Source organism: Rhizopus microsporus, assembly GCF_002708625.1.
Source record: "Rhizopus microsporus ATCC 52813 unplaced genomic scaffold scaffold_12, whole genome shotgun sequence".
Taxonomy (NCBI): domain Eukaryota; kingdom Fungi; phylum Mucoromycota; class Mucoromycetes; order Mucorales; family Rhizopodaceae; genus Rhizopus; species Rhizopus microsporus.
Window position 1 is genome coordinate 676,947 of NW_019671927.1, and position 24,725 is coordinate 701,671.

The 24,725-nt window shown below is 36.8% G+C and overlaps 14 protein-coding genes across 14 annotated transcripts; 6 read left to right on the forward strand and 8 right to left on the reverse strand.

The window, feature by feature from the left end:
- The first annotated feature begins 128 nt into the window (after nucleotides 1-128).
- RHIMIDRAFT_217123 (uncharacterized protein) lies at nucleotides 129-1,890 on the forward strand. The gene is made up of 9 exons (XM_023607320.1): nucleotides 129-283; nucleotides 344-420; nucleotides 472-528; nucleotides 591-639; nucleotides 702-766; nucleotides 820-903; nucleotides 957-1,060; nucleotides 1,120-1,246; nucleotides 1,294-1,890. Exons 1-9 carry the CDS (start codon nucleotides 253-255, stop codon nucleotides 1,570-1,572), a joined length of 873 nt encoding a protein of 290 aa, XP_023464786.1. The 5' UTR covers nucleotides 129-252; the 3' UTR covers nucleotides 1,573-1,890.
- Nucleotides 1,891-3,231: 1,341 nt separating this feature from the next.
- RHIMIDRAFT_258807 (uncharacterized protein) lies at nucleotides 3,232-4,172 on the reverse strand. The gene has a single exon (XM_023611365.1). It carries the CDS (start codon nucleotides 4,133-4,135, stop codon nucleotides 3,497-3,499), a length of 639 nt encoding a protein of 212 aa, XP_023464787.1. The 5' UTR covers nucleotides 4,136-4,172; the 3' UTR covers nucleotides 3,232-3,496.
- Nucleotides 4,173-4,872: 700 nt separating this feature from the next.
- RHIMIDRAFT_258809 (mitochondrial carrier) lies at nucleotides 4,873-6,306 on the reverse strand. The gene is made up of 4 exons (XM_023611366.1): nucleotides 6,129-6,306; nucleotides 6,014-6,076; nucleotides 5,312-5,962; nucleotides 4,873-5,257 (listed from the first exon to the last, which is right to left on the reverse strand). The coding sequence occupies exons 1-4, from the start codon at nucleotides 6,267-6,269 to the stop codon at nucleotides 5,180-5,182; spliced, it is 933 nt and encodes a 310-aa protein (XP_023464788.1). The 5' UTR covers nucleotides 6,270-6,306; the 3' UTR covers nucleotides 4,873-5,179.
- Nucleotides 6,307-6,624: 318 nt separating this feature from the next.
- On the reverse strand, nucleotides 6,625-7,726 carry RHIMIDRAFT_204648 (2-nitropropane dioxygenase; the record flags this gene model as incomplete). The annotated part of the gene is made up of 3 exons (XM_023606773.1): nucleotides 6,625-7,301; nucleotides 7,360-7,617; nucleotides 7,669-7,726. 3 exons carry the CDS (start codon nucleotides 7,724-7,726, stop codon nucleotides 6,625-6,627), a joined length of 993 nt encoding a protein of 330 aa, XP_023464789.1.
- Nucleotides 7,727-8,806: 1,080 nt separating this feature from the next.
- On the forward strand, nucleotides 8,807-10,545 carry RHIMIDRAFT_293255 (cystathionine beta-synthase). Its single transcript, XM_023613967.1, has 9 exons — nucleotides 8,807-8,939; nucleotides 8,995-9,287; nucleotides 9,350-9,439; nucleotides 9,505-9,536; nucleotides 9,587-9,673; nucleotides 9,737-9,818; nucleotides 9,893-9,972; nucleotides 10,046-10,141; nucleotides 10,201-10,545. Exons 1-9 carry the CDS (start codon nucleotides 8,845-8,847, stop codon nucleotides 10,414-10,416), a joined length of 1,071 nt encoding a protein of 356 aa, XP_023464790.1. The 5' UTR covers nucleotides 8,807-8,844; the 3' UTR covers nucleotides 10,417-10,545.
- On the forward strand, nucleotides 10,491-11,069 carry RHIMIDRAFT_29519 (uncharacterized protein). Its single transcript, XM_023614162.1, has 2 exons — nucleotides 10,491-10,684; nucleotides 10,738-11,069. The coding sequence occupies exons 1-2, from the start codon at nucleotides 10,598-10,600 to the stop codon at nucleotides 10,981-10,983; spliced, it is 333 nt and encodes a 110-aa protein (XP_023464791.1). The 5' UTR covers nucleotides 10,491-10,597; the 3' UTR covers nucleotides 10,984-11,069.
- Nucleotides 10,664-13,348, forward strand: RHIMIDRAFT_258820 (uncharacterized protein). Its single transcript, XM_023611367.1, has one exon. The coding sequence runs from the start codon at nucleotides 11,156-11,158 to the stop codon at nucleotides 12,902-12,904; it is 1,749 nt and encodes a 582-aa protein (XP_023464792.1). The 5' UTR covers nucleotides 10,664-11,155; the 3' UTR covers nucleotides 12,905-13,348.
- Nucleotides 13,349-13,564: 216 nt separating this feature from the next.
- RHIMIDRAFT_244936 (ribosomal protein S5 domain 2-like protein) lies at nucleotides 13,565-14,397 on the reverse strand (the record flags this gene model as incomplete). Its single annotated transcript, XM_023610125.1, has 2 exons — nucleotides 13,565-14,283; nucleotides 14,334-14,397. 2 exons carry the CDS (start codon nucleotides 14,395-14,397, stop codon nucleotides 13,565-13,567), a joined length of 783 nt encoding a protein of 260 aa, XP_023464793.1.
- A 253-nt stretch (nucleotides 14,398-14,650) lies between these two features.
- On the forward strand, nucleotides 14,651-15,583 carry RHIMIDRAFT_239234 (NADH dehydrogenase iron-sulfur protein 8; the record flags this gene model as incomplete). The annotated part of the gene is made up of 6 exons (XM_023609132.1): nucleotides 14,651-14,708; nucleotides 14,761-15,051; nucleotides 15,102-15,234; nucleotides 15,290-15,321; nucleotides 15,381-15,498; nucleotides 15,553-15,583. 6 exons carry the CDS (start codon nucleotides 14,651-14,653, stop codon nucleotides 15,581-15,583), a joined length of 663 nt encoding a protein of 220 aa, XP_023464794.1.
- Nucleotides 15,584-15,622: 39 nt separating this feature from the next.
- RHIMIDRAFT_239235 (ribonuclease III) lies at nucleotides 15,623-16,042 on the reverse strand (the record flags this gene model as incomplete). The annotated part of the gene is made up of 1 exon (XM_023609133.1): nucleotides 15,623-16,042. One exon carries the CDS (start codon nucleotides 16,040-16,042, stop codon nucleotides 15,623-15,625), a length of 420 nt encoding a protein of 139 aa, XP_023464795.1.
- Nucleotides 16,043-17,864: 1,822 nt separating this feature from the next.
- RHIMIDRAFT_29550 (uncharacterized protein) lies at nucleotides 17,865-18,246 on the reverse strand. The gene has a single exon (XM_023614190.1). The coding sequence runs from the start codon at nucleotides 18,202-18,204 to the stop codon at nucleotides 17,947-17,949; it is 258 nt and encodes an 85-aa protein (XP_023464796.1). The 5' UTR covers nucleotides 18,205-18,246; the 3' UTR covers nucleotides 17,865-17,946.
- Nucleotides 18,247-18,678: 432 nt separating this feature from the next.
- Nucleotides 18,679-20,387, forward strand: RHIMIDRAFT_293257 (SWIRM-domain-containing protein; the record flags this gene model as incomplete). Its single annotated transcript, XM_023613968.1, has 2 exons — nucleotides 18,679-19,039; nucleotides 19,098-20,387. Exons 1-2 carry the CDS (start codon nucleotides 18,695-18,697, stop codon nucleotides 20,385-20,387), a joined length of 1,635 nt encoding a protein of 544 aa, XP_023464797.1. The 5' UTR covers nucleotides 18,679-18,694.
- An 8-nt stretch (nucleotides 20,388-20,395) lies between these two features.
- RHIMIDRAFT_29553 (FtsJ-domain-containing protein) lies at nucleotides 20,396-21,735 on the reverse strand. Its single transcript, XM_023614194.1, has 8 exons — nucleotides 21,603-21,735; nucleotides 21,467-21,554; nucleotides 21,340-21,409; nucleotides 21,224-21,290; nucleotides 21,050-21,173; nucleotides 20,704-20,997; nucleotides 20,583-20,649; nucleotides 20,396-20,533 (listed from the first exon to the last, which is right to left on the reverse strand). Exons 1-8 carry the CDS (start codon nucleotides 21,633-21,635, stop codon nucleotides 20,404-20,406), a joined length of 873 nt encoding a protein of 290 aa, XP_023464798.1. The 5' UTR covers nucleotides 21,636-21,735; the 3' UTR covers nucleotides 20,396-20,403.
- A 1,171-nt stretch (nucleotides 21,736-22,906) lies between these two features.
- Nucleotides 22,907-24,589, reverse strand: RHIMIDRAFT_258830 (uncharacterized protein). The gene has a single exon (XM_023611368.1). It carries the CDS (start codon nucleotides 24,526-24,528, stop codon nucleotides 23,323-23,325), a length of 1,206 nt encoding a protein of 401 aa, XP_023464799.1. The 5' UTR covers nucleotides 24,529-24,589; the 3' UTR covers nucleotides 22,907-23,322.
- Nucleotides 24,590-24,725: the final 136 nt, after the last annotated feature.

Here is a 24,725-nt window from a genome sequence, read left to right on the forward strand (position 1 = left end):
CCCCCCCCCCCTTCAATGGGTCTCACCAACTGCTTAGCAACTTTTTAAACTTTTCGTATTGTACTTTGCAGGAAAAAAGAGAAGAAAAAAAAATACATGTCCTGATGACTTTCTGTTTTTTTATATATTTTTTTTGGCGCATTTTCAATTTGAGCATAAAAGTCTTTTTTTCTTTTCTTTCCCTTTTCTTTATCTCTCTTTTTTATTTCTCTTTGTTCTTCTTCTTCTCTTGTATTATCTTAAACACTCAATATGAACTCTCAGTCACCTTATCCTAAAGCAGGTAAACTAAATAGAAAAAAGAGTCATCCCCGTTTTTTTTTTTGACAATAGATCAAATTAGATGATATCGGAATAGCCGTACGCGGCGTACAGCCATCTTATGCGAGAGAACTCGATATCAGCAAAGATATCCCGCACGTAAGACTTGTAGAGTAATTTATCGACAAAAGTATCTTATTTGCATAATAGGGATTTTATGAAACAATGATGACTTGTATAGGAAACACAATAGGATTTTTTGGAGCAGTAAGTCAACCGATCTTTTCTCCAGCTTATGTTGATCTTAAACTTTATTGTTACATGTGTAGTTTCCTTGTGTCTGTTGTTGTCCTAATCCATATGAAGAAGTTCGACAAGGTTTATTGGTCTTAATCATAACTACTTTTTTACAGTTCTAACATTCATCTTGTACACTACAGGCAACGTTGGACTTGTTCAAAAGTTTGGTAAATTTTACAAGTGTGTTGATCCTGGACTAGTGAAAGTGCGTTATAATGGCTCAGTATGCGATTTTACTCTAACTTGTATTTTGGGTAGGTCAACCCAGTGACAGAAGAGATTAAAAGAATCGATATCACCATTCAAGTCACAGAGATTCCCAAACAAGACGTGATCACTAAAGTAGGATTTAGACAGTTGATATGCTTCATTGTGAAATTTATGTAGTCATATAGGATAATGTCAGTATTTCAATTGAATCAGTCTTGTATTGGCACATTGTAGATCCGTATCAGGCAGTTTATGGAGTGGAAAATGTGAGTTATGCGTTGGTAGAAAGGTAATGATTATAATAAAGAAAACGATAAAGACAGACAAAGCTTATGATATTGTCAAAAGAGCGAGCACTTCCTTACGAGACGTATGTGGTGGCCATTCCGTGCAGGACTTGATTGAAAACCGAAACGCCATTTCACATGAATTACATAAAATCATTGGACCTATTGCCAAATCTTGGGGTGTGAAGGTAAGCACAGTTTGTGAAAAGAAATTTTGCCTAAACGCCGTCATTAGATTGAATCAACGTTGATCAAGGACATCATATTATCCAAGAGTCTTCAGGAATCCCTTTCATCCGCAGCTCAGGCAAAGAGACTGGGTGAATCTCGCGTGATTTCTTCAAAAGCTGACGTAGAAGCAGCTAAGCTTATGCGTGATGCCGCAGATATTCTTAATACGCCTGCTGCTATACAAATTCGTTATCTGGAAACATTACAAGCTATCAGTCGAAATAGTAGTGGTCCTAAAACGTTATTTGTGCCTCTTCCTCCTGCAACAAATGAGGGGCCATAACATATACGCATTATACAATAGTAAACATATAATAAACTAAGTGTTATATATAAATACCTATTAGCTAGCGTTAAGATGTATAGATGTATTATTTCAGCTGTAAAATATGAGTCTAAACGAATACATATGAGGATTTTTTTTAGCAATTAGAGCACAGTTACCTGGCTATTTACACAAAAGAATATAAACTTTGATATACCCGTATAAAACTGATAATAGTCATGGATTTCGTTGTTTTTATCTCTACCACGTCTTTCCATTTTACCGTTATTCTCTATGTGATGCATAGTTAACAGGGAGATAAATAGAGTCAAGAGGAACTATATGAGTTAATGGTGTACCATGATCTACGTTTTATGCGAGCTTTTTTTTTCTGTTCAACACTATTATTTACACTTGCGCGGCAAGCCATTTTTTACAGTGTGTATATGTACAGTAATATCCTATTCTATTCACGAGGGGTAAGTAGCTATATATTAGAGTGAATAATTGCAGATATAAAGTATATAAAAAGGCCAAACTGTCATACCATTATTAATATAAGTTAGTATAAAAATTAGTACACAAAATATGCTAAACATCAAGTGCAGTTAACCTCAATCGGTGTTTAACACTCATTTTATTTTATAATTCAATTTATTGCAACATCAAGGGTCAATGTTAAAAAGAACAAGGAAGGTGGTACAAGCAGTAGTTTATTTAACAATAAGTTATTACAATAAAGTCTCCACTGAATTTGAATAGATCAACACGAATAAGCTTATACTCAGCGATCTGCAGCTGGTAAAACGATGTCTATTATGTGTAACTGAGGTGCTGTTGCTGATAATAAGTACTAAAATAACTACAAAGAAACTTCAAAGGAATATAGTCAAGAGCGTAGCCTTAAAACTGAATTGATTAAACTGATCATTTTACTAATACCAATTGTCTACACTGGAGAATATAAAAGGGGGATTTGTATGAGGAACATGGTACATATGGCATGAAAAAGAAAGTTTAGCATACGCGTAAATATAGAAAAATAAGATTATCTTTTTTTCCTTTCTGGTCTTTAGTAAACTGAGATAATCTGTTTTTATTAAATACATGCGGACACAGAAACTCATGTTCATCCTCCGTTTTTCGGTGCAATACAAGATGAAGGAGGGGAATAATGTACCACGCTCGAGTGTATCTACTAAAAAGGAAAGTAACTAGTTTGTTTCCAAAGAAGTGTCATTTGCTTTATTTGGGAAAGAACAAGGTTTGTTCAACAATGCGAATAAGAATTATAACAAATAGTTCTGTACGCCACAGACACACAGTAGTACAAGATGAGAGTAACTCGGAATGGTACGGCTATTTACCTTTTTGGAACATATGTTCGTCATCTATCTGTTCACTGACATCATAGTGCATCTAGGTTTAAAACTGGATTATCACAAAAAGAAATAAGGTGTAATCCGTGTTATTATATAAGCATAAATGTATCAAGGGATGTATTTAAGGTTCTTTTTTTACAAGATGTTCCTTCATCTTGTGGTGTAACTCTGTTACTTAGTTACACGTATGAACAAACTAAGACGTTATTCTGACAACATGATTGGTAATCACAATAGAAAAATCCTAAAAAACTCTGCGTAACCATGTTTACGCCATGTTGAAGACAATTTAGTCATCATCCGACAATTCCGCGTTCCCGTTAAGTATGCTTTTTTTTTATTGATATTATATACAAGGAAAGATGGGGATATATACTGGCAGTATAATAAAAAGTAAAATAAATAATATAAGAGCATATATGTATAAACATATATATATGGAGTCATAGTCTACTGTCAATGATATCTTTTGCTGCTTGTCACGTAGAATTCATAAGTATTTGTGTGGTAAGGAGCGTGTTTTGGGATCATAAATCATAAATAATCGATAAAGAATGATTTTATAAGCTGTGATATAAATAAGTGTCTTCAAGGATAGGATAGTAAACACATGGTGGGTAATATTGATAATCATAGTAAAGTTGATTGTCAGGAAGAGATAGTAGATCGCAAAAATCATTGTTTACAAGATTAAGTTGTATAGGATCCAAGCACGGGGTAACGTCCGAAATACTTGATTCGACAGATGAGCAAGGGGAAGATATATAGGTGGGTATGCAGGACTCTTCAATCTCCTTAAGGGTAGTGATTCTCTTTTCCAATTTAGCAATTTTGCGCTCGAGGTGACTGACTTGTAAGGTTAAATCGTCATAGGCTGTCAACAGTTCCTTTTCCATCTCGCAGAGGCGTGTGGCTGATTTAGTTTTTTCCAATTGTGGCTCACTGCATTTGTAGGCATGAAGGAGACTTTGGAAGTTGACAGTAATTGTTGCCACAGCGTCGTACGTAAACTCCAACTCGTTTTGGAGGCGTTCAATTTCCTTTTGTGGGCATTTGATAGTAACTGGCTCTTTATTGGCTGCTTGATTCGTGGTAATTTTACGTGTCTTTGATGGTTTTTGTTTTTGAATGCGATTAGGGTTACTAATCTTGTGGACGCGTTGGGTTGTCCATCTGAGAGGCTTTGTTGAAGGATTCATTGAGGATAAGTAATAAAAAAAGTAGTAATGCGTGAATGATGAGAGAGAAAGAGGGGAAGTAAATGTAACCCTTTGTATTTATACATTTTTCATTTTTTATTTTTAATATTGGATATCGATCATCACCTCCCAAATATAGGTTGCATTCTTGAACTTTTATTGGCTCCTCGTATGCAACACACAAATGGGTGCACATTGCTACTTCTTCACGTCAAAAAGTAAAATAAAGGACCGAAAAAAGTTTTAAATAGAACTTATGTGTCTCCTATTGAAATCCGACATAGTATCTTGCTAAACAAAACAGGACATCACCTCTCACCAGCCACTTTACATAAACAAAAACGCAAAAATAACTCGCTGTCAAAACAAAGCTTACTGCCAAGAATAAGGTTTAAACTCTCTGTGTTACTCACTTTTTCTCCTTTTCCTCCTTTCGGTCCCTTTTGGGCGAACTAAAAAAAGACAGCCTCTCTATGTGGCAATCTATTTTTAACTTTGTTACTCCTTGGCATTCATTTTAAGCACAAACCCTGAAATTCATTGTGTATTAAACAAAAAAAAAAAAAAGAAAAAGAGGCGTTTTTTTATGTTGCTTATTGGATACGTGCCACTTTACTTCATTATTTGCTCAGGAACCGAAAATATAAAAAGGCCCAATTTCCTGGGATTTCTTAATTTCTTTTCTTTTTCTTTTTTTCCTTTTCGCTTTTTTTCCTTTTTTCTCTTTTTGCCCATTTCCTAGTTGAAAAGTAATTTCTCTTGTTTTTTTGTGTAAAAAGTAGAGAATACATAAAGGGATTAAGCCGTGAACGGATATGAATACTTTTTTGTCATTTTACTTTTTTTTTTCCATCCCTATGATGCCATTCTTTTTTTAATTTCCAACGCTAGTCTCTGCATTTTTCTCTCCTACTGTCATAGTCTGTCTTTGCCCTCATCTCCCTGCCTATTACTCCCTATGGCAATATCTAAAAATAAATATCAAGTAACATCGATGACCACATAGTTTATTTTTAGTTATGCACAATTTTATTTATACAAAGTTTAAGCATCAAGCATTTTATGGAAGACGGGAATCAATTGTTGAGCAATAGTGAAACTAAAAATTAATTTGGGACCAACCTACAAAAGACATATTTAGCATCCATTATATATATTCCCCCTTATTCTACTTACCACCAAGATCTTGGGTGTTAAGCCCTTGAAGAAACCGGCAAATCCTTCATTCTTGATAAGATCCTTGACAATCTTGACACCAGATTCAGGGTTATCAAAGTTACGGTTTTGAATACGTGTCTTGACGACGTCTAAGGGAGCGGCCACTGTGATGGAAGCAACAGCACCACCAATAGAAGAACAGAAGTTTTGGAAGAAGGTGGCAGAGTTATAATCCTTCAAGCCAAAGACATATTCCTTGACAAAGGCAGAGCCACCAAAAAGAGCAAAGGAACCAGGGGCATTACGAGCAGCTGTCCAGCCAGCACCACGATAAAGACCCATACCTTCATCCTTAACAATACGTAAGAAACCACGTCCACGGAAAGCTTCAGGGTTGGTTTGTCTCTTGATTTTGAGCACATCCAAGGGTAACAAAGCAATCTCACCAATACCTACAAGACTACCTGCTGTAGCGTGCATGATTGTCTTTCCTGTCTTTTCACCAAATGCACCAACAAATAAATCCTTGTGATGATTGTTCAAGTAATCCTTTACAAAAGGTTGTCCACCAAACTTGTATACTCTTTGAGCAACCTTGTATCCAGCTGCGAATCCAAGACCTGGGAAAAGAGAGGCATATTTCTTGGCAAATCCCGCAGAGGCTGCTTCCTGCAATTACATGAGCAATGGGCCAGGGTTGTATTCCAACTGTTTTCTTACCTTGAAAACAACTTTATCGACAAAAGCTTTATTCTCTGCAAACGTACGATGAGATTCCCAAAGCTATAGTCTACAGTTAGTATATTTGTTGCATAGTTTGATTTTTGTTGCTTGCCTTATTTTGGTTACTCATCAAACGCTTTGCCACTGTATCAACAGGGTGGAAAATGATTAATTCAAGGATACCAGAACTGGCGCTACCAAGGAAACGAGCTGTACCAGATTCGGAGTGACTACTGCTGATAGGAGGTGACATGGGCCTTTGTAAAGAAAAAAGAGAGAGAAAGAGAAAGAGAAATAAAAGGTCTGTCCCTGGCATATCAAGTCAAAAAATCTTTTTTGTCGGACATTCAAAATTAACTGATTCATTTTGACACCTCTTTAGGTTACATCTGATCATTACAAACCAGGGAAAGGCAGAGAGACTCGTAGTTTATTTATCTTACCAGTGTTTACACATCATGATTAATAAAGATGATTGAAAAGAAGATGTAAAGCATACAATAACGGATCATCTTTTGAAGGCTAGGAACATTATGACTCACTGTTATCAGAATCACATGACTATAGATAAGCCATCTTTTTATGCTTGGGAAATACAATGTATTTATTTACAATTTGCTTTCAGGAACAATCATTTTGTTCAAACGCTCCTTAATAACAGCTTCGGCATCACGAACAATTCTAGAGACCAACACGTCACAGGTAGGAATATCGTCAATCAAACCAACGACTTGACCTGCTGTCCAGACACCAAATTCAGGGTCACCAGTTGTATAGACTTGTCTACCACGAGCACCTGCAACAAGCTCACGAACGTCTTCAAATTTTACATTGGGATTTCTTTCACGACTGTTGACTTCGACAGCAATAGAGTTTTTAAAGATACGTGATGTGTTACGGAAAGGACGGAAGACAAGGGTGGTAGATCGTTCGTCTGCCTTGACGATGGCTTCTTTAATATTGTTATGAATGGGTGATTCAGCAGTACACATGAATCGAGTGCCCATGTTAATGCCTTCAGCACCCAATGCTAATGCGGCAGCTAAACCACGACCATCACCGAAACCGCCGGATGCGATATAGGGGATATTTAAGGTCTTTGCAGATTTAGCAAGCAAGATAAGAGCTGTAATATCGTCTTCACCAGGATGACCAGCGCATTCAAATCCATCTATGGAAATGATATCAACGCCTAGACGTTGAGCTGACAAAGCGTGACGAATAGAAGTACATTTGTGAAGGACGACGATACCGGCGTCCTTGAACATTTTGATGTATTTACCAGCTAATTTAGTGCAATATATTAATATGATGAATTAAAAAGAAAAAGGATTCATGCTTACGGTTATTGCCGGCAGTTTCAACGACCTTAATACCCTCTTCAATAATGGCCTTGGTATATTCTTCATAAGGAGGAGGCACGATAGCAGGTAAAAAGGTCAAGTTGACACCAAAAGGGTTCTTGGTCATTGTTCTACAACGACGAATTTCAGCACGTAACGCGTCTGGTGTAGGTTGAGTCAAAGCTGTAAGAATACCCAAGGCGCCGGCATTAGAGACAGCAGATGCCATTTCGGCTGTACCGACATATTGCATACCACCTTGTAAAATAAGACTGAGTACAGGTTATTGTAAGTAAGTTGTTTGCTTACCTTGAACAATAGGATGTTTGATACCCGTTAATTCAGTAAGCTTTGTCTTGAATACCATAGTTTATGTTTAAGAAAAAGGAGAGAAAGAGAGAGAGGAAAAGGCGTGAAGGAATTAGTTATAGGTATTTTTTTGTGGGGAAATTAGTATAAAGGAGATGACTAAAAGATTTGATTGGGCAACATGTGAAAAACAGTCAGGGTGTAATTCTATTGGATGGGCCATTCAAGCATAATAATCAGTTTTTAACTGAATTTAACTTATTGAATTACTTTTGACTTTGACAAGGAACTTTACAAATTTAAAAATACGATCATGCTTTTTATTTTGAATTTATCGAGTCTTTTCGTGGGAAGAAACATTTATTTTATGTATTTGTAATAGTGAATATCTGCAATCTGACCAAAAGGAGTAGGTCATAAAGTTCAATTTACTACCATGACTTTAGCTCTCCATAATATCTTGCTTTAATATACATTTCTTTTCTTTTTTACTTTTATGTTGTCAACTTATTTGGCTTTTATAATGTAAAGCTGTATACAATTGTAGAGTTGTTCGATGAGAAGGATGAATTAAATTAAACGTTCAGGAAGCACATCTTATAAGCCAAATGTTTCTCATTTACCATACAAAAACAGTTCATTTCGTTTGGTAGTCGCTTTGCATATCAATCATTACCAGTTCTACTTTTGAAATTATTACATATACTGGATATCTTTGAATAAGCTGTAAATGTAGTAGGGTGAAAAAAAGGAAGTGTTTACACTCTATTCAGAAATGATTCGCACATTGATAATTTCGGAAAACAAATAATAATAAAAGAACCCACAAGAAGCAAAAGAATGAGATACAAAAGAAAATGTCAGTATTGCAGTTACGTGTTGTTTATAAGTGTTGACCACATATGCAAGTCTGTTCTTTTCTATCAAAAATATCAAACTCAATTTACATAGTAAATGCTGTCAAGTTGGATGAAAAGATTGATAACCAACCAAAGTGTTATTGAGCTTATATTGTATGCCAATTGTTTTTCAAATCCATTGGCGGATACTGTAATTTGGCGGTCAAATGCACATAAAATGAGCAGATTTCAAAATTGAAACACAGATTTCCCTTTCAAGCATGAAAAAAGAGACAAAGCTGGGGGAACCTTTCTTTTTTTTCTTTTTAACCAAAATATGGCTATACACAGAGAAGGAATAACAACCGAAACCCATGATTGGACCATGATCAAGGCCTCGTCTTTGATAAAGGATCAAAAAGTGATTACAATGTAAGACCATATTAAGGTTTATGCAGAAAAGAGAATCATTGAAACATGTTTATAGCGATGGCTCTTTACCAGTAGAAGAAGCTTGTAATTTGCTTATCGAAAACAATATCACGTCAGCTCCTGTTTATGAATCTAACGTGAAGGAAGTAAACGAGACAACTATTGTTCATCCAAGATCATATGTTGGTATGTTTGATTATGGCGATGTTATCGCTTATATCTTGCTCGTATTACAAAATATGCCACCACCAGGTGATGACGAAGCACAAGAAAGCATGAATTTCGAAATAAAAGATATTATTCGTCGAGCTGTTGAAGGAAGAGAGGTCCCGGTCAGATTAGCCAGTGGTACGGTTTAAACAAGTATAGAGAATACAAGAGAAAAAGAAGCTAATATGCTCTGTAATTAGATTTATCACAAAAGAACCCTTTTTATTCAATTCTTCCTGAGGCTACCTTGTTATCTGCAGTAGAAGAATTTGCTTATGGTATACACAGAGGTAATGTTTTGACGTTTATGCACATATCAGACGCAATTACTAAATTAAGTATGACCCATACATAGTCTGTGTACTTAATCCTGACGGATCAATCAAGGTAACTATTATAAAGCAATGTCCCTTCATTTAACCAACATTGAGCTATAGGGTATATTGTCACAATCTAATGTCGCTCGATATCTTTATACGAATCAACGAAACTTTTCGGATATTGAGCGTGTCATGAATAAGACAGTAAGCATAGTAATTCAGTTACATATCAGTGCTTGTATTAATTAATCTTTTATATAATAATAGCTACGTCAGCTGGGCCTTGGTGTATCGGATGTCATTGCTGTCAATGCAGATTCACCCGTGCTTGATGCTCTTTCTCTCATGAGTAATATATAATCTTTGCTTCCTTTCTGAATACAGTCGCTCACTTGTTTATTTTTTTTTTTTTTTTTTGCATAGGCAAGTATGGCGTATCATCTGTTGCGGTGATAGGCCATATGGGTATGGTACTTGGAAATATAAGCATGACTGATGTCAAGGTATATACTTTTTTTTTCGTTTTTTCTTTCTTTCTTTATTTGCTTTATCATGTTTAGTAAACAATAGCTCTAGTTTGTTATGAAAAGCTACAAGCATCAGCTTTTATGGAAGACTTGCTTTCAATTTGTTAGCCTTGTTCGCACACAACAAGGCGTCGAGGATGGCCAGGTAAAGAATAGAATGAACAAAGGAACGCCAGTTTATCTTTTTTTTTTTTTCTTTTGCAGGACCGGATACCTGTTTTTGATGTACGTCTAGATACAACACTGGGATTCACTGTAGCTAAGCTATTAGCTACTAAATCACATCGCGTATGGGTTGTGGATGAAAGAGAGAAAGCGATCGGCGTTGTCTCTCTTACAGATGTGATGCGTGCTATTGCAGCCAACAGTGGTATAGAGATTAAGCCGTTACAAAAGGGAAAGGATATAGAAAAGCAATAAAAACTCAGTTGTAGTACTAAAACTGTAAACAATAAGGTTATTTTATTATGGCAGCTTTCTTTTTCTTTTTATCTCTTTCTTCGTTTTCCCCTTCTCTTTTTCTTCCCCTTTTATTATTATTATTATTATATATACCAGTCAGTCAGTAACTTATTGAAATAGCTTTATACTAATTGTCAACATGAGCGGGATCTTTTCTTTAAAAACTAAATCCCTTACAAAGAGAATAAAGACTAGCAGAGCCTGTGACGACTGTCGAAAAAGAAAGGTAGCTAGGAAAAAAAAAAAAAAGGATAGGTTACATGGACTAACAGTAAATAGGTCAAGTGTGACGGCAAACAGCCTTGTGCACGTTGTGTGAAGGCAAAGATAGAATGCATATTTGTAAAAATGCCCAAGAGAGGTCCACCCAAATCGTATACAGAAAGTGTAGAAAATAGACTTCAAAGAGTAGAAAAGGCCCTGAAATCCATTGCTACACCCGTGGTCAACAGGGTCTTTGATGATTCCTTGAAAAGCAAAGATCCCTGTAACCAAATCGCTTCTACCGAAGGTAACACTCCCTGAAAGCTTATTTTTCTCGCTCACACACATACTTTCAACAGCCTGTACAGTTTCTATATCAGCACCTTATACCACGGATTACTTGAGCTCTCAGGTAGATAGATTCACTATAAATGAGATCGGACAGGCGGTTTATGTCAATGATCTCAGGTCACGAGTAGATAGAGTATCAAACATGTATGTACAGCAACCTAGTGGTTATTATGATACCCAAATAGATGCCTCATCCGTCTGCGATTCCCCACTCTCCTCTGCCGCAGCCTCGTTCACATCCAACATGTCTCCTTTGGAAATGCCCATAAAGGACCAGTCAGCCCTTGGCAAGCAAAATCTGTCTGATATCGAACCTTTGATCGAGATTTATTTTGAACATGTACATAAACATATTCCTATTGTTCATAAGCAGATCTTGTTGAAGCAAATGCACAATTCCACCAGCACAGGTCCCTCGCGCTTACTACTCTATGCTATGTGTGCAGTAGCTTCAAAATGGTCTCCAGATCAAACAAACCAGAATCATTTGATACCCCCTGGATATACTTATTATCAAAAAGCACTTGGTCTACTGGATGATTTTCTCGATATACCAAGAGTGTCTACCGTACAAGCATTGATCTTGATTATAAAATACCAAGATTATTTTCAACGAGTCGGATACTTTCACAGATCCCATGCCTTTCTTGGACTAGCAGCTCAAATGTGTCTTGATTTAGGACTTTCCGAAGTAGAAGGAGATGGTGTGGATGCGGAGATCAGCAAAAGGACATTCTGGGCGGTATTCATGTATGATCTCTTTATGAGCATCGAACAAGGACGTGCTACCTACTTTGACGCTTCCAAATGCACAACTGGGTACCCGGCACTAATGTCAGACGAGAGCTCAACATTTGAAGATGCTATATTAAACCAGAATGTATTCATTCAACTATCCAAAATCCTCTCAGTGACTTATTCCGTTGTAAGACGTCTTACAGTTCGAAGGCAAGCGCAGAACAATCAGGTCACGAAGGAGCAGCTGGTTGAGGAGCAATCCTGGCTGTTCTCGATTCATACTCACCTTGAAAACTTTTACTACGAAATATCCCAGGATGCTCATACCTCTTTGGGAGAGAACCAAACGATCCAAGACCCCTCTACTGGACTTTTACATCTTACCTATCATTTTTGTATCATTCTTTTGCATCAAAGCTATATTGACAAGCAATTAGATAGATCCGAATATGATTTCCTACCTTATCCTCATCGGAAACTATGTGCAAATGCTGCATCTGACATAACAAGCATTGCAGAAGCCTTATGGCAACGCTTTTCCATTGGTACATTTACTGCTCTCCCTCGTGGTATTCAGCACATGATACATTGTTTGTCTGCGGCAGCAACAATACATCGATATGAAATAATGCATGAAGAAAACCGAAGCTCAAAAGATACAGCTAATAGGCAATATGTAGCAACTATTCATTTGATGAAGATACTCTCCAAACAGTCACCTTCTCTTGAAACTGTAAAATGCTTTGAGAATCCTGTTGGATCGGTCCAGTCCGTTAAGAAACGTGCTTCATTTGCATCCCTTCACAATAGATCTGTCTCACCCGTAGCTCATGCAAAGAGTCGCCCATTATCAATGACATTTGTAGAAAGTCAATCTCATTTACCTTACATGGCCTATCCTATGCAACCTATGCCATCAAACGATAGTAGATTCTCATACCCATTACAATCCTTTCCTACCTCTGGCCCCAGCTATCTATATTATTCCAAATTATCACCTTATCAGCTAGAGGGACAAGATAATAACGATGAGCATCTAATATCACCTACCTATGCCGACCAATTTTCCTATAATCCTATCCCTAATATGAGCGAACTATTCCTAATGGATGATGAAAATCAAATGACTCAAGATATGATGATAGAAATGTAAAAGTATAAATATGTGTGTGTGTATAATAAATCCCAAATCGTAAAAAACAGCCATGGTTGCTTATACATAAAGCGTTGGTGCATCCTTTTCTTTATTTCCTCTTTCACTATTATTAATGCAGTTGTAAAGCTGATTTGATCTATAATCCTTCATACGCTGTTCAGAGACGATCAGAAAGGAATGAAAATCTGGATCATGGGATTATAAGATATTTTCAGCTGCTCGTACGTATTTGCCGCCATGCATATGAAATACTGAGCAACGATGGGAGCTCCAGCATTAAAATTGAAGATAGATCTAATAACGACGGCTCTACCGAAAGTGGCTCATCCTACATTACCATCAATCCTTCAATGAGAATGAGGCTACTTGAAGAAGGCGATAGACGCACACAACTTGGCAACAGTGAAGTTGCCGCAGTTATTGTGGTACGGTGTGGAAAGGCGATGTGAACAGTGCATTAAATATATATGATAACTTTGTTTACAAATCAAAACATGGCAATAAAAGTTCTCCCATCTTCAGAAGATCTCCAAAAGATTAACAGTGCTCCTGGATTTAATGTGCATTTCTTAACGCCTCGATAAGCATAAGATGAATAAGACGTAATTTTTTATTCATTATTTTTCTAGTTACTATTAATATACAAATGAAATCAGTTTAGTTACCACCAAAATACACATGCTGAACATCAGCCAATTTCTTTCCTCTCATTCTTGCAATATCCTCAGGTTGTTTTGTATTTGACAATGCCTCAAATGCAGCTTTAATCACGTTCATAGGTGTTGTTGATCCTCTCACTTTAGCACTGATATCTTGGAAGCCGATACATTTACAGATTTCGTGCACATAGTGATTCGTACGAATACCAAATCCTGGCGGTCTAGCACGAAGTTCTAATGTGGTGGCGTGGAATTTATGTGTGAGATCCATAGGTAATGTGCGATTATCGTAGCGTTCAAAGTATCGCATATTCTTGATGGCACGGTTGGTTGCCTTACGCACAGCACGGGCTGCTTCTTCATCTTTACCTTCACCATAGCCAGCCAAGCCATTGCCATTTCCAACAACAACTAAGGCATACATGGAGGGTTGTTTACCTTTACCGTTCATGTTGACAACTCGTTTGACCACAAGTGCTTTTTTCATCAATCGAGCTTGTTCTGGAGCACTAAGCGGCGTATCAATAATATCAGTTACTGTGTTCATCACAACCTCAGGTGGACGATGAGGTGTAAAGGTCTTTTGTTGTTCTAATGTGCTAGGCTTTTCAGTAGGATGATCGAGAATGTAATCGACTTTGCTCAAGTCAGGCACATTGTCTTTGTTAAGTGCGGGGTGTCGAAGCTTCTTGTCTCCAACTGTGGCATAAGCACGAGCTACGTTATATATATTAGTATATGAATACAAACTTGAGTAATATATTTACTTGCTGTTATTCTTGCTGCTGGGATGACCGAAAGCTTGGCAAATGAACGACCAAGTGCTAGCATAATAGGATTAAGGCAAGGGCAAGACAAAACAAAAAAATTTGACAAGGAACCAGCTAAAAAGTCACTCTTTACAAAAAAGGAAATACTGAAAAATTTTCGTGACGTAAGCTTAGGTGTGGTGAGCGGGCCTGCCGAGTGTGAAAAAGGGAATCATTTTGAAGAAGGGGGACAGCGGTCTGATACATAGACACATTTTGGGTTTCTATTTTTTTTTCTCTCTCTTTTAATTAAATCCTCCCCACTCTTAATTCCAATGAATCACCTTAGATTGTTTAATAGATCATTGACTACTGCTCGACCCTTTTTGACTGGTAAGTCAAATTGACAGGCCTTTTCTCCCTTCTTCATTGACACACACCGTAGCTCCTCGTTTTGCTGCAGCACCTGTTGGAAGTCAAATTGCACAGTTCAGCTCTTCTCGCATTGCTCAACATGCTTCTCCTGTCAATGATAACAGCCACCAAATTTCTGGAAAGCCTCCAGGTGTTCTCGATGTTGCTGCACAGCACTTATTGTTGACAGAACTGATGCGTGGCATGTGGGTTGTCCTCGAAAACTTCTTCCGCCCACCTTACACCATTTTCTATCCATTCGAAAAGGGTCCTCTCTCCACCCGTTTCCGTGGTGAGCATGCTCTCCGTCGCTACCAATCAGGTAAAATTCTATTCTTATTATTTTTATTCATATCTAATCTTTTTTAATAGGTGAAGAACGTTGTATTGCTTGTAAATTATGCGAAGCTATCTGTCCTGCTCAAGCTATCACCATTGAAGCTGAGCCTAGAGAAGATGGTTCTCGTCGTACTACAAGATATGATATTGATATGACCAAGTGCATGTAAGTGTTTATGGTTCACTCAGAGATATATGGTAATTGATGATCATCTTTACAGTTACTGCGGTTTCTGTCAAGAAGCTTGTCCTGGTAAGTTTCAAAAAGAGAGGGTGTAGCGTAGACAGAGGATTAATATGAAATGTGTATAGTTGATGCTATTGTTGAAACACCCAACTATGAATATATTACCGAAACCCACGAAGAGCTCCTTTACAACAAAGAAAAGCTCTTGGCAAATGGTGATAAATGGGAAGTTGAACTTGCCAGGTAATGAATATAGATAAAGTAGGTTAAGAGAAACTCACACTTTTTTATACATAGAAACTTGCAAGCCGAACATCCTTATCGTTAAATTATTCAATAAAAGTTGTTGTTTTTATTATATTCTTTATTAAACAAAAATAGTCTTCTTTACAAATTCTCTTGCAGCATTCAATCCTTGTTCATGATATACTGCACCAACCAAGGCTTGCATCACTTTACTCTTCACTGCGGGAGAGACATTATTTCCTGGTAATTGACATCTAACAGCAGATTCTAATCCTAGAGCATCAAATCTTGCTACCAAATGTTGAGACTCATTTGCCTTTTCAATGATTTGATTCAATTGTTGAGCATTTTGAGATTTATTCAAATCAACAGCAAAGTATTCAAGAGAACGACGACCTAAATATTGAAGACGTTCATTGTTGGGAGCGTTGCCATGTTTGAATGATTTATGTGTTAATGCTTGGGTTAAAACGTTGGGTGATAGTTTAAATTGGTTTGCTATTGATTCGATCTGGTTTTGTTCAAATAATGTACGGCTCATGTGAAGTGAGCGACGACTAATGTGTTTTGCTTTTGTCTTATTAGTTATGTTGAAGTGTACATATATACAACTTATTGACATTACCAGCATTTATACGAACATTCTGTAACATTTTCTTTATATCCAGGGTCGAACAGGTGTCAAAATGGGAAACACTACATATACGCAAAAAAAAATTAGTGTGACTATACATATTTTTTTTTGGGTTTTACTATTTGCAGGGGAGATGCTTGGCGCATAACCAAATCTAAAAGAGTAGCGCCAGTGATATAGACAAATGATAGTAAAGAATAATTACAGATGTACACCAACAAGCCTCTACATAACCTCTTTATTATAAATACGTAGAAAGAAAAAGCTTATCATTACAAAAAGCAGCATTTTATATGCGAGCAGGATTATTACGTGGCCAATCAAAATCGATCATATGAATAACTTGAAGATTGACTGCAAAATGCATTATACTTATATGAAGCATCATGCCCAGTTCTAGTTGGACGTGAAAAATTTATGCAATAACTCTGTTTGTTATAAACTTGACAGGTTCACTCATGTAGACAAGGTTTACTTCAAATCTGACGATGAATTGCATCATAAGGAATAAATGCTGATTTACAGATGATGAATGAACTTTATAGTCTGCATTAAAACATTTATGATCTAATGTTGACAGTGAAGCTGCATTAGGACATGTAGAGGACCAATTTGCTTGTGCCTAGAATTCAGATCTCAGATCAGCAATTGATCAGGCACAAATCCAAGTGCCGTCTAAGAGAAGAGCCCTAAGAAACCCTCTATGATCGAAGAATGATATAAATAGCAAAGCCCTGTTTTTTCTTATACACACGCGAAAACGCTATGAATATCCCTCTTTATAATTGACTGATTTGAGCTTATATTCGCATGAGAGTTAAGCGAGAAATGAAGGAGTGACTTAACTTGCATAAGCAAAAGTTGTGCAAAGGTATACATGCAAAATACTTTCTTTTAAAGTGAATGCTAAAGTAACGTGAAGTTTGTAGATACGATGAAAATTACAGCTTTTGAAAGAGCCCTTAGTAATTATGACCCTGCTCCTCCACCTAATTGTTGGTTTGATTCTTTAATTGTATTCAATTATTTGCAGATATGTATAATAGGTCTGTGTCTGTATACTTTGAGATAGCAGGCAATAAGCTGTGCCTGCCATTTTGATCCGGGTCATCCGAGACCTTTGGATCAATTATGTTGTTATTTAGACAGACGACGTGCAACGTTGATACCTGACAGACTGAAAAGAAGTACAGAAAGTTAATTTGGTCAAGTTTGCCATCATTATATGAACCGTCCTGTATAAAAACGGCGTGCAAGACAATGGTATTTTATACAACATAATATAGCCTTCTGCTCTGGTGTGTCCATAGCATTTTCGCGTGTGCGTGGTGTTTCCCATCAAAATTGCCCTCTTTCTTTTTTTGTGTGTGTCTATGGCCAAGTTCTCGCCCGTCCCTTCTGTCTGAACAGGGGGCTGTGGCTTGTTGACCAGGCAGCATTTTATTCCCCGCTTACGATACTTCAACTGTTGGTATCATGCTTAAACAAGCACTTGTTGTTTAAAATACATGTTCATCGTATTTGTTGGGAGAATGGATATGACACATGATAGTATGAATAGCTTATTAAACCTGTTTGAGCCTTGTTCCATCTTTGAATACTTGATCACATTCTTGAAGAGAAGGAACGATAACTTAGTATTGGAAACTTGCAATCACACTCCTTGATAGATTCTCAACGAGTATTCGAAATCGTTTTGATTTGTCAACGGCTTTGTTGATTAGGTTGACCAGCTGTGTGTTTGTGCGTGTTTATATTGCTCAATTTTTAGTGCTCCACTATCATCCTTCATATGGTTTGAATTAATCATATCAATAAATATTACACGTACAAAGAAGCACCTCTTGCAAAGGAATGGGATAGCAACCACGCATAATTCGGTTTCCGAAGAGTGCGGATAATTTTGGTGTTGGTTTGGAAATGCAAAAAATTAGAAAAACGTAGTACGAGTAAATTTTGGTGCTTCCAAATGACAGTAGCAAAAGACTACTTAATGAAAATATGAGCTTTTCCATCCCTTTTCTCTCCATCAGTTTTACTGCTGTTAACTGATAAAAAAAAATATTCATTAATTATCAAACTTTAAGTATGTATTATCCTATAATTATCAAAGACAATTTACTAATAGAAATAAAAAGTTGTCTATAAAAAGCACAAAAGTCTCTGTTTCTAGTTGTTTTAAAATTCAGTGTACATTTTGACCAGGACTGCTTTTCATCAGCATACAGCTTTTTTTTGTTGAAGCACTAAGAAATGTCAGATGCATTCACTCTTAATTAGTGACATCTCAATAAAAAAAATGTTACAAAAACAAAGACTACGAATGTACATATTAATGATTAACATTACTTAGCTTTGATTGCTTTCAAATATTCTTATATGCGATGCTACACTTAAAAAATGTCATAATGTAACTTTTTAATTTTTTACACCAAAATTATCCGACACCGACACCGAATGATGTAATAAATCATGACTGCTTTTGTTGGGTGGTTTTAATTAATGTCAGCCTCAGCCAGGAAAATATGATCACTCATTTACATTTTCAACTCACAACCAATGTCTGCATCAAAGAAACCTAGATTAGATAAAGGCAATACTACGCGTCCATTTATACCTGTTCAGCAATATGAGGTTATCATTCCTTCTTATGCTGCTTGGTTCGACTTGTCTACTATTCACATTAATGAAATTCGCGGACTACCTGAATTCTTTAACAATAAAAATAAATCGAAAACACCCAGCATTTATAAAGAATACCGTGATTTCATGGTCAACACATACCGTCTTAATCCCTTAGAGTATTTAACAGTAACAGCTTGTAGAAGAAATATGACGGGCGATGTTTGTGCAATCATCCGCATTCACGGATTTCTTGAACAATGGGGTCTTATTAATTATCAGGTAATTAAGACAGAAAGCATTATATATAAGTAAAAGCTAATAAAAAGTCTTTTTATAGATGGATCCGACAGCTAAACCAACAGCCATTGGACCTCCCTTTTCGGGCCAAATCAAGATTATAGCAGAGATACCAAAAGACTTGCAGCCTGCCTTGTCGTCTGAAAATCAGCAATCTACTGACGAGGCAACGGCAGATGCAACTATAGAAACTAATATGACAACAGATAAAAACGCGCCTGAAGAAGCCGTAAAGACAGCAGAACCAGAAAAGGAAATAAAGACAGCAGAACCGGAACACATAAAGACAGAAGAGGCCAGTTCTATAAAACAGGAGATTTCATTAAATCTAGACTTGCGTGAAGACATATTTAACACAGCCAAGAATCATCATGCACAAAAGAAAACTATAAAAACGTGTGAATGCTGTAAGAAATCACAAAATATATATGAAGGATATCGACATGAATCCATGTTTGTATGCTCTGAATGCTTTGAAGCAAGTAAATTACCTGAGGGCACAAAGAAAGAAGATTACGATAAAGAGATGAAGCACGAAGAGGAGCCACTGGAAGATACATGGACAGAACAAGAAGATCTATTGTTACTCGAAGGCCTCGAAATGTTTCCGACGGACTGGAATAAGATTGCAGAACATGTGTCCAGCAAAACGCGAGAAGCCTGTGTACTGCGTTATCTGAAGCTACCTACAGCAGATCCTCGTATTGATCCTGATATTAAGCACCGAGGATTACTAGATTTCGATGCAAAAGATAAAATAGACAACCCAATCATGTCAGTAGTCGCCTTTCTTGCTTCCAATGTGAAGCCAGAAGTAGCATCTTCAACCATACACGAGCGACAAGATAGTGATGCTGAAATGAAGGAAAAAGAAGAAGAGGACAATCAACAGCTGAAAGCTGACTTATTACATAGCAAAGTGTCTCTCTTTTCAGCGCGACTACGTCAATTTAGAGAGAAAGAAAAGTTAATAGATTTGGAGCGTCGTGAAGTTGAATATGAAAAATGGCGCGCTCAAGAGGACTTATGTTTTCTAAAGAATAGAATAGATTCAATATATGCTCGTATGTTTCATGCTAGTCAAGCTAAAATAGCAGCACAGCAGCAGCAGCAGCAAGAAGAGCAAATGCCAGAAAATGCCATTGTGTATTTGCTTGATGATCCGACATTAACAGAAGAACAAAGAAATGAACAACTTGAATTAAAACAAAGATACCCAAAACAGTATGAATCAAGGCAGATATTATTGCAGCAACAGCAACAACAACAGCAACAACAACAACAACAACAACTCCAGCAGCAACAGTCAAATGGTATTCAGCAAGTTTAACATAAATAAAGATATTTTATTTGTTGTAAAAGTTGCTTCTTTTCAATTGCATTGCTGTTTTATAAGGTGCAGTAATAGGAGGCTGTAATGGATCAAGCGATTTATATGAAGCAGCCAAGGGATATGTTCTATCAGCATCATAACCACTAACAACATGTATAAGTCTCCTTTGTTCTTTACTCTATTACAACTTACTTTAAATCACCACAGGCGATAAAAGGAACAATGGTTCTATTTGGACCGACCAAGTTATTCATATCGTCTATTCATAAATTAGCCACATAAAGCATTTATAATATGCAGAGAATTGATTTACCATATTGCATATCTAATAGGGGATTAGCCATTGTTGGCACATAATCTTTAGGAGGCTGATAATTTTGACAAACAATGAAAGCTTCGATACTTGAATTACGAGAACTTCTAGGTTTACTACAAGTAACTGTTGGGAAAAATATCTTGAGCTGACTGTAGAGCAATGTGATATCCTTTCCACGGAATATTTTAGCAACAAATGTTCCTCCAGGACGAAGAACATGTGTTGTAATATTCAATGCTGCTAGCAATAGCTGTGCCTGTATGTATTCATCCATATCATGAAGACCAGTAACTATGACATATTGGTTATTATATAAAGTATTTCTATGGCCCATCTAAGTTACCATCAGGTGCACCGTCGCAAATAACAATATCTGCCATTTCACCATCGAAGTATGAAATAATCTTTTCTGCTGTTGTCTTTTTAGTGATATCTCCCTGTAGCTGAATGACCCCTTCTAAGGGCGCCTTTAGGTTATAATATTAGATCAGTTCATAGAGTCCATGTTTAATATTACCATTGCTTGCAGATCGACAGCTACAATCTTTGGTTCTGGTTCATTTGGTGTCTTTTCGTGATTTTCACTATCGATAGAATTAGATTGACATTTTAGCTGCTGTTGCTGATTTTTACTTTAATCGCTTTGACAAAACCTGTGACCAACTACCAGGCGCTGCGCATAGATCAACAGCTCTCTTAACTCCTACATTAAATATGAGATTCCTTTGTAGATCAAGAGGCCTTTGTGTAAAAAAAAAACCTTGCAAAAAGTTGAATTCTTCATCAAGTTGTAATAACTTGAAAGCGCTTCTTGCTCTCCAACCTTCTTCTTTTGCGAGACGATAGTACTTTAAAGTATAAATGAATCATGTATGCATAAAAGTGTCCTCACTTACAACGTCTCTCTTGTCTTTAGAAGACTTGCCCATGTGACTATAAAAAGTATTAAAAAGAGAAATCTCTTTTTGACAGATTGACTTTCAAATTTATTGTTACCACAGTCAATAAGAACATGCTACAAATATGTATTATAAAATACAAGTTTGACTGGATTTGTCAGAACCAGGATAGTCTCTAGTGGTATAGCTGACACTATTGTTGAAGGCGGCCAAGTCAACGCTGCTAATTTGGGAGGTTGATTTATTCTCCCAAGCAGCTGCCATGGCGGCCTTCGCTTTATGGCCCAATTGCACTATGATCCCATGGCCATCGTTCGCCATTTTGGGAAGCTGTCTTTGTTCATCAGTTTTACCGTCAATCCCAAGTGGGCAGAAAATACCGATAGGCTGCTACCCGGCTAAGTAGCATTTGATAGACTCGACTTGATAGCGAGAGTGCCGGTTATGTTAGCACCACAATATATTCTATATAAATATATAACAATATTTTCCCTTTGACATGATGCTACAGTTGAACAGGCTTTGATAAATTCTTTATATTAAGCTGTTTATTCATGATGTTAATTTTATGGAGATGTCTTTTTCTTTTCATATAAATGAAAAGAAGCCTTTTAGCGCTCAGTAAAATGAAAGGAGGTTGTGTTATTTACGGTAATGGTGATACTAAATGCTTAATTGTAGGTATTAACCCTACTTGCATTGCAAAAGAAAGTGACCTATATCTCAACATACAGGTTTACGACGGGTGGAACGCAATTACACGAGGTAATGTGAGTGGGTCAGAAAGAATACCTGTTTTTGTGATAAGGTTGTTTTTTTTTTTGTAAAAATAAATGTATATCGTCTACTTGTATCCTTTTGATAAGCTTGACATATTATATGTATACGCCAATGAAAGCATCTGCCACCAGTTTCTTAAGTCCTCTCTAGACTCTTAGTATAATGAATAAATAGATATATCAATAACTAATACACTAATGAATTTGATTGTTGCTCAAGCTGTTTTTTGATGTGGTCATTGTTAGAGAATTAAATAAATCAGAGAAAGATTAGTGCTTTTCTTTTTCTTCTTTTTACCTTGTAATGAACTCTTGATTACGGAATACGGCAATACAAAATATCAAGAATTTTACCATAACACGAGCCTCGATCTTAACAATCAAAGATGATGGAGCAATGAGTGTAATAATTAACATTAAAGGCGATACCTTTGGTATACAGCTAGTTTCGTATCAAAGGAATGATCGAATATGTCTTGAGGAATTTTGTAATGAACACCGTACACAGTGTTCAAGGTAATCATAGTATTTATTGAGAACCCTGTAGGAGTGTTTGAATGTGAACTTGTATGTTGATGATTTTGTTTGTATTCATAGAGTACCTTGGGATCGGATTCCACAGAAAACCGAATGGAAATACCAAACAAACAGCATATATTACAATAAAAGAAATTTGTACTTCATCTATAATAGTAGATGAACAAGCCGTAGATGAGCCCGAAAGGGGCATCTTTTATCTCAAATACGCTCTGGAAAACTGGAGTGACGAATCACTTGTAATCAAAAAATGTAACAAAAAAAAAAGGCATGTTGTTTAGGATGAACAAGACGCTATTGTTTATTCAGTAGTCTTCTAGTTACAGGAAAAAGTGTACAATCATTTATTTATTTTATATGTATATTCTATATTATTTACAAAGAATAAAAGGATAATGTTGTTATAGTGCATCTTCATCTTCACTAGCGCTACTCACTCGTTCCCATTCTCTTTGTTTATATTCATCTAATGTCCCCAACAGACCTTCTGCTTGCTTCACCAAGTTTTTACGCTCATTTCGAATATCTTCATCCCCATCAGATTCAATTGTATCAAGCTTTAGCAGTACCTTCATTATTTCGTCTTCATACCCAAGGAATTCTCGGTTATTAGCAGTAGTTGCAGTGAGAGCATCAGGTGATAAAGGTCGACCATCGCTTGACATGGGGAAATCAAGTGTATTGCCCAGTATATGCTTTTCATGCTTTTGTTGTATGTCTTTCAATTCTTGTTCTATCCGACTCAGAGCTTCATACTTGGCAAGTTTCACGGGATCTTCTTCAGGAAACACCGAAAAGTCTGAATGATTTTCTTCTGAAGCGTCGAGGATCTCGCTCACGAGGCCCTTGATGTTTTCAGTAGGTTCTATCAGGGAAGGAACATCTTCATCAGCAGAAGTCATTTCGTCATCCAAGTCTTCTTCCATGGGATCATTAGTGTTATCGGAACTGTGATTGGTATATTTAATTTCCGTGTCGTCCAGTGCCATGTCACCATGAGGTTCTGCTTCTTCCATAGCAGTTTCAGGTTCTTCATGTTTAACTTCATCATGCTTAGCTTCACCAAATTGAGGCTCTTTGCATAGAGGTACATCATGAGTAGGTCTTTCATGCCTTGTCGTTTCATCTTGAGCACCAAAGATCAATTTAACCAAGGCAGCCAATTGCTGAGTACGGACGTCTTCGTTATCATCTTCATCTTCCTCCTCTTCAGGTTCTGACTCTTGATAGAATGCCGAATGATGGACAAAGGGCTCTTGATGCTTTTGAGGATAATAATAATTCATGTAGTGCTCTTCCAAGGCAGCAAGATATCGTTGTTGCTGCTGCTGTTGTTGAATCAATTGCTGTTGACGAATCAATTCTTGACGTTGGCGCTCTTTTTGCTCATAGTAAGCACGGATAGCGCGCTCTTCTTCTTGACGACGACGATAGAGTTCAGTCATGACTTCAAGGTTGTATAAAGCCCTTTGAATACGGCGTTGCTGCTGTGCATGGTACATGGCAGCTTGTCTTTCTTGACGAAGGAGACGATGAAGTTGAGCATAGTCGTCCAAAGACAAGGATGGATAATCAAAAGTAGCTGCTGGTTGGATATAAAAGTACATTGTTAAAGATATATAAAAAAAAAGATGATGCTTTCTTGATCCTGTCAAAAGAGGCAGAGTTTATATAGACTTTTTTGCAGAAGATTCGAGTAACTGCTCGATAACTTCTTACCAATTAAACTCCGCGCTTAGTAATTTTTCCAGATACGTCAGCTACGGCTTACAGTAGACGGAACTTTCTTGAAAGGTTGTATACT

Excerpts from the sequence above, each read along its gene's own strand:
- RHIMIDRAFT_217123 (XM_023607320.1), top strand. The coding sequence starts at position 253 with ATGAACTCTCAGTCACCTTATCCTAAAGCAG. Across the intron at positions 904-956 it reads AACAAGACGTGATCACTAAA|GATAATGTCAGTATTTCAAT; the intron begins GTAGGATTTAGA and ends GTAGTCATATAG. Across the intron at positions 1,247-1,293 it reads CCAAATCTTGGGGTGTGAAG|ATTGAATCAACGTTGATCAA; the intron begins GTAAGCACAGTT and ends CGCCGTCATTAG.
- RHIMIDRAFT_258809 (XM_023611366.1), bottom strand. The coding sequence starts at position 6,269 with ATGTCACCTCCTATCAGCAGTAGTCACTCCGAATCTGGTACAGCTCGT. Across the intron at positions 6,077-6,128 it reads TGATGAGTAACCAAAATAAG|CTTTGGGAATCTCATCGTAC; the intron begins GCAAGCAACAAA and ends TGTAGACTATAG. Across the intron at positions 5,963-6,013 it reads TCGATAAAGTTGTTTTCAAG|GAAGCAGCCTCTGCGGGATT; the intron begins GTAAGAAAACAG and ends ATGTAATTGCAG.
- RHIMIDRAFT_29550 (XM_023614190.1), bottom strand. The coding sequence starts at position 18,204 with ATGAATATTTTTTTTTATCAGTTAACAGCAGTAAAACTGATGGAGAGA.
- RHIMIDRAFT_29553 (XM_023614194.1), bottom strand. The coding sequence starts at position 21,635 with ATGGGCAAGTCTTCTAAAGACAAGAGAGACGTT. Across the intron at positions 21,555-21,602 it reads CTAAAGACAAGAGAGACGTT|TACTATCGTCTCGCAAAAGA; the intron begins GTAAGTGAGGAC and ends TATACTTTAAAG. Across the intron at positions 21,291-21,339 it reads GTTTTGTCAAAGCGATTAAA|TGAAAATCACGAAAAGACAC; the intron begins GTAAAAATCAGC and ends TTCTATCGATAG.
- RHIMIDRAFT_29519 (XM_023614162.1), top strand. The coding sequence starts at position 10,598 with ATGAGCGGGATCTTTTCTTTAAAAACTAAATCCCTTACAAAGAGAATA. Across the intron at positions 10,685-10,737 it reads ACGACTGTCGAAAAAGAAAG|GTCAAGTGTGACGGCAAACA; the intron begins GTAGCTAGGAAA and ends AACAGTAAATAG.
- RHIMIDRAFT_258820 (XM_023611367.1), top strand. The coding sequence starts at position 11,156 with ATGTATGTACAGCAACCTAGTGGTTATTATGATACCCAAATAGATGCC.
- RHIMIDRAFT_258807 (XM_023611365.1), bottom strand. The coding sequence starts at position 4,135 with ATGAATCCTTCAACAAAGCCTCTCAGATGGACAACCCAACGCGTCCAC.
- RHIMIDRAFT_258830 (XM_023611368.1), bottom strand. The coding sequence starts at position 24,528 with ATGTACTTTTATATCCAACCAGCAGCTACTTTTGATTATCCATCCTTG.
- RHIMIDRAFT_293255 (XM_023613967.1), top strand. The coding sequence starts at position 8,845 with ATGGCTATACACAGAGAAGGAATAACAACCGAAACCCATGATTGGACC. Across the intron at positions 8,940-8,994 it reads GATCAAAAAGTGATTACAAT|CGATGGCTCTTTACCAGTAG; the intron begins GTAAGACCATAT and ends ACATGTTTATAG. Across the intron at positions 9,440-9,504 it reads TGCTTATGGTATACACAGAG|TCTGTGTACTTAATCCTGAC; the intron begins GTAATGTTTTGA and ends ACCCATACATAG.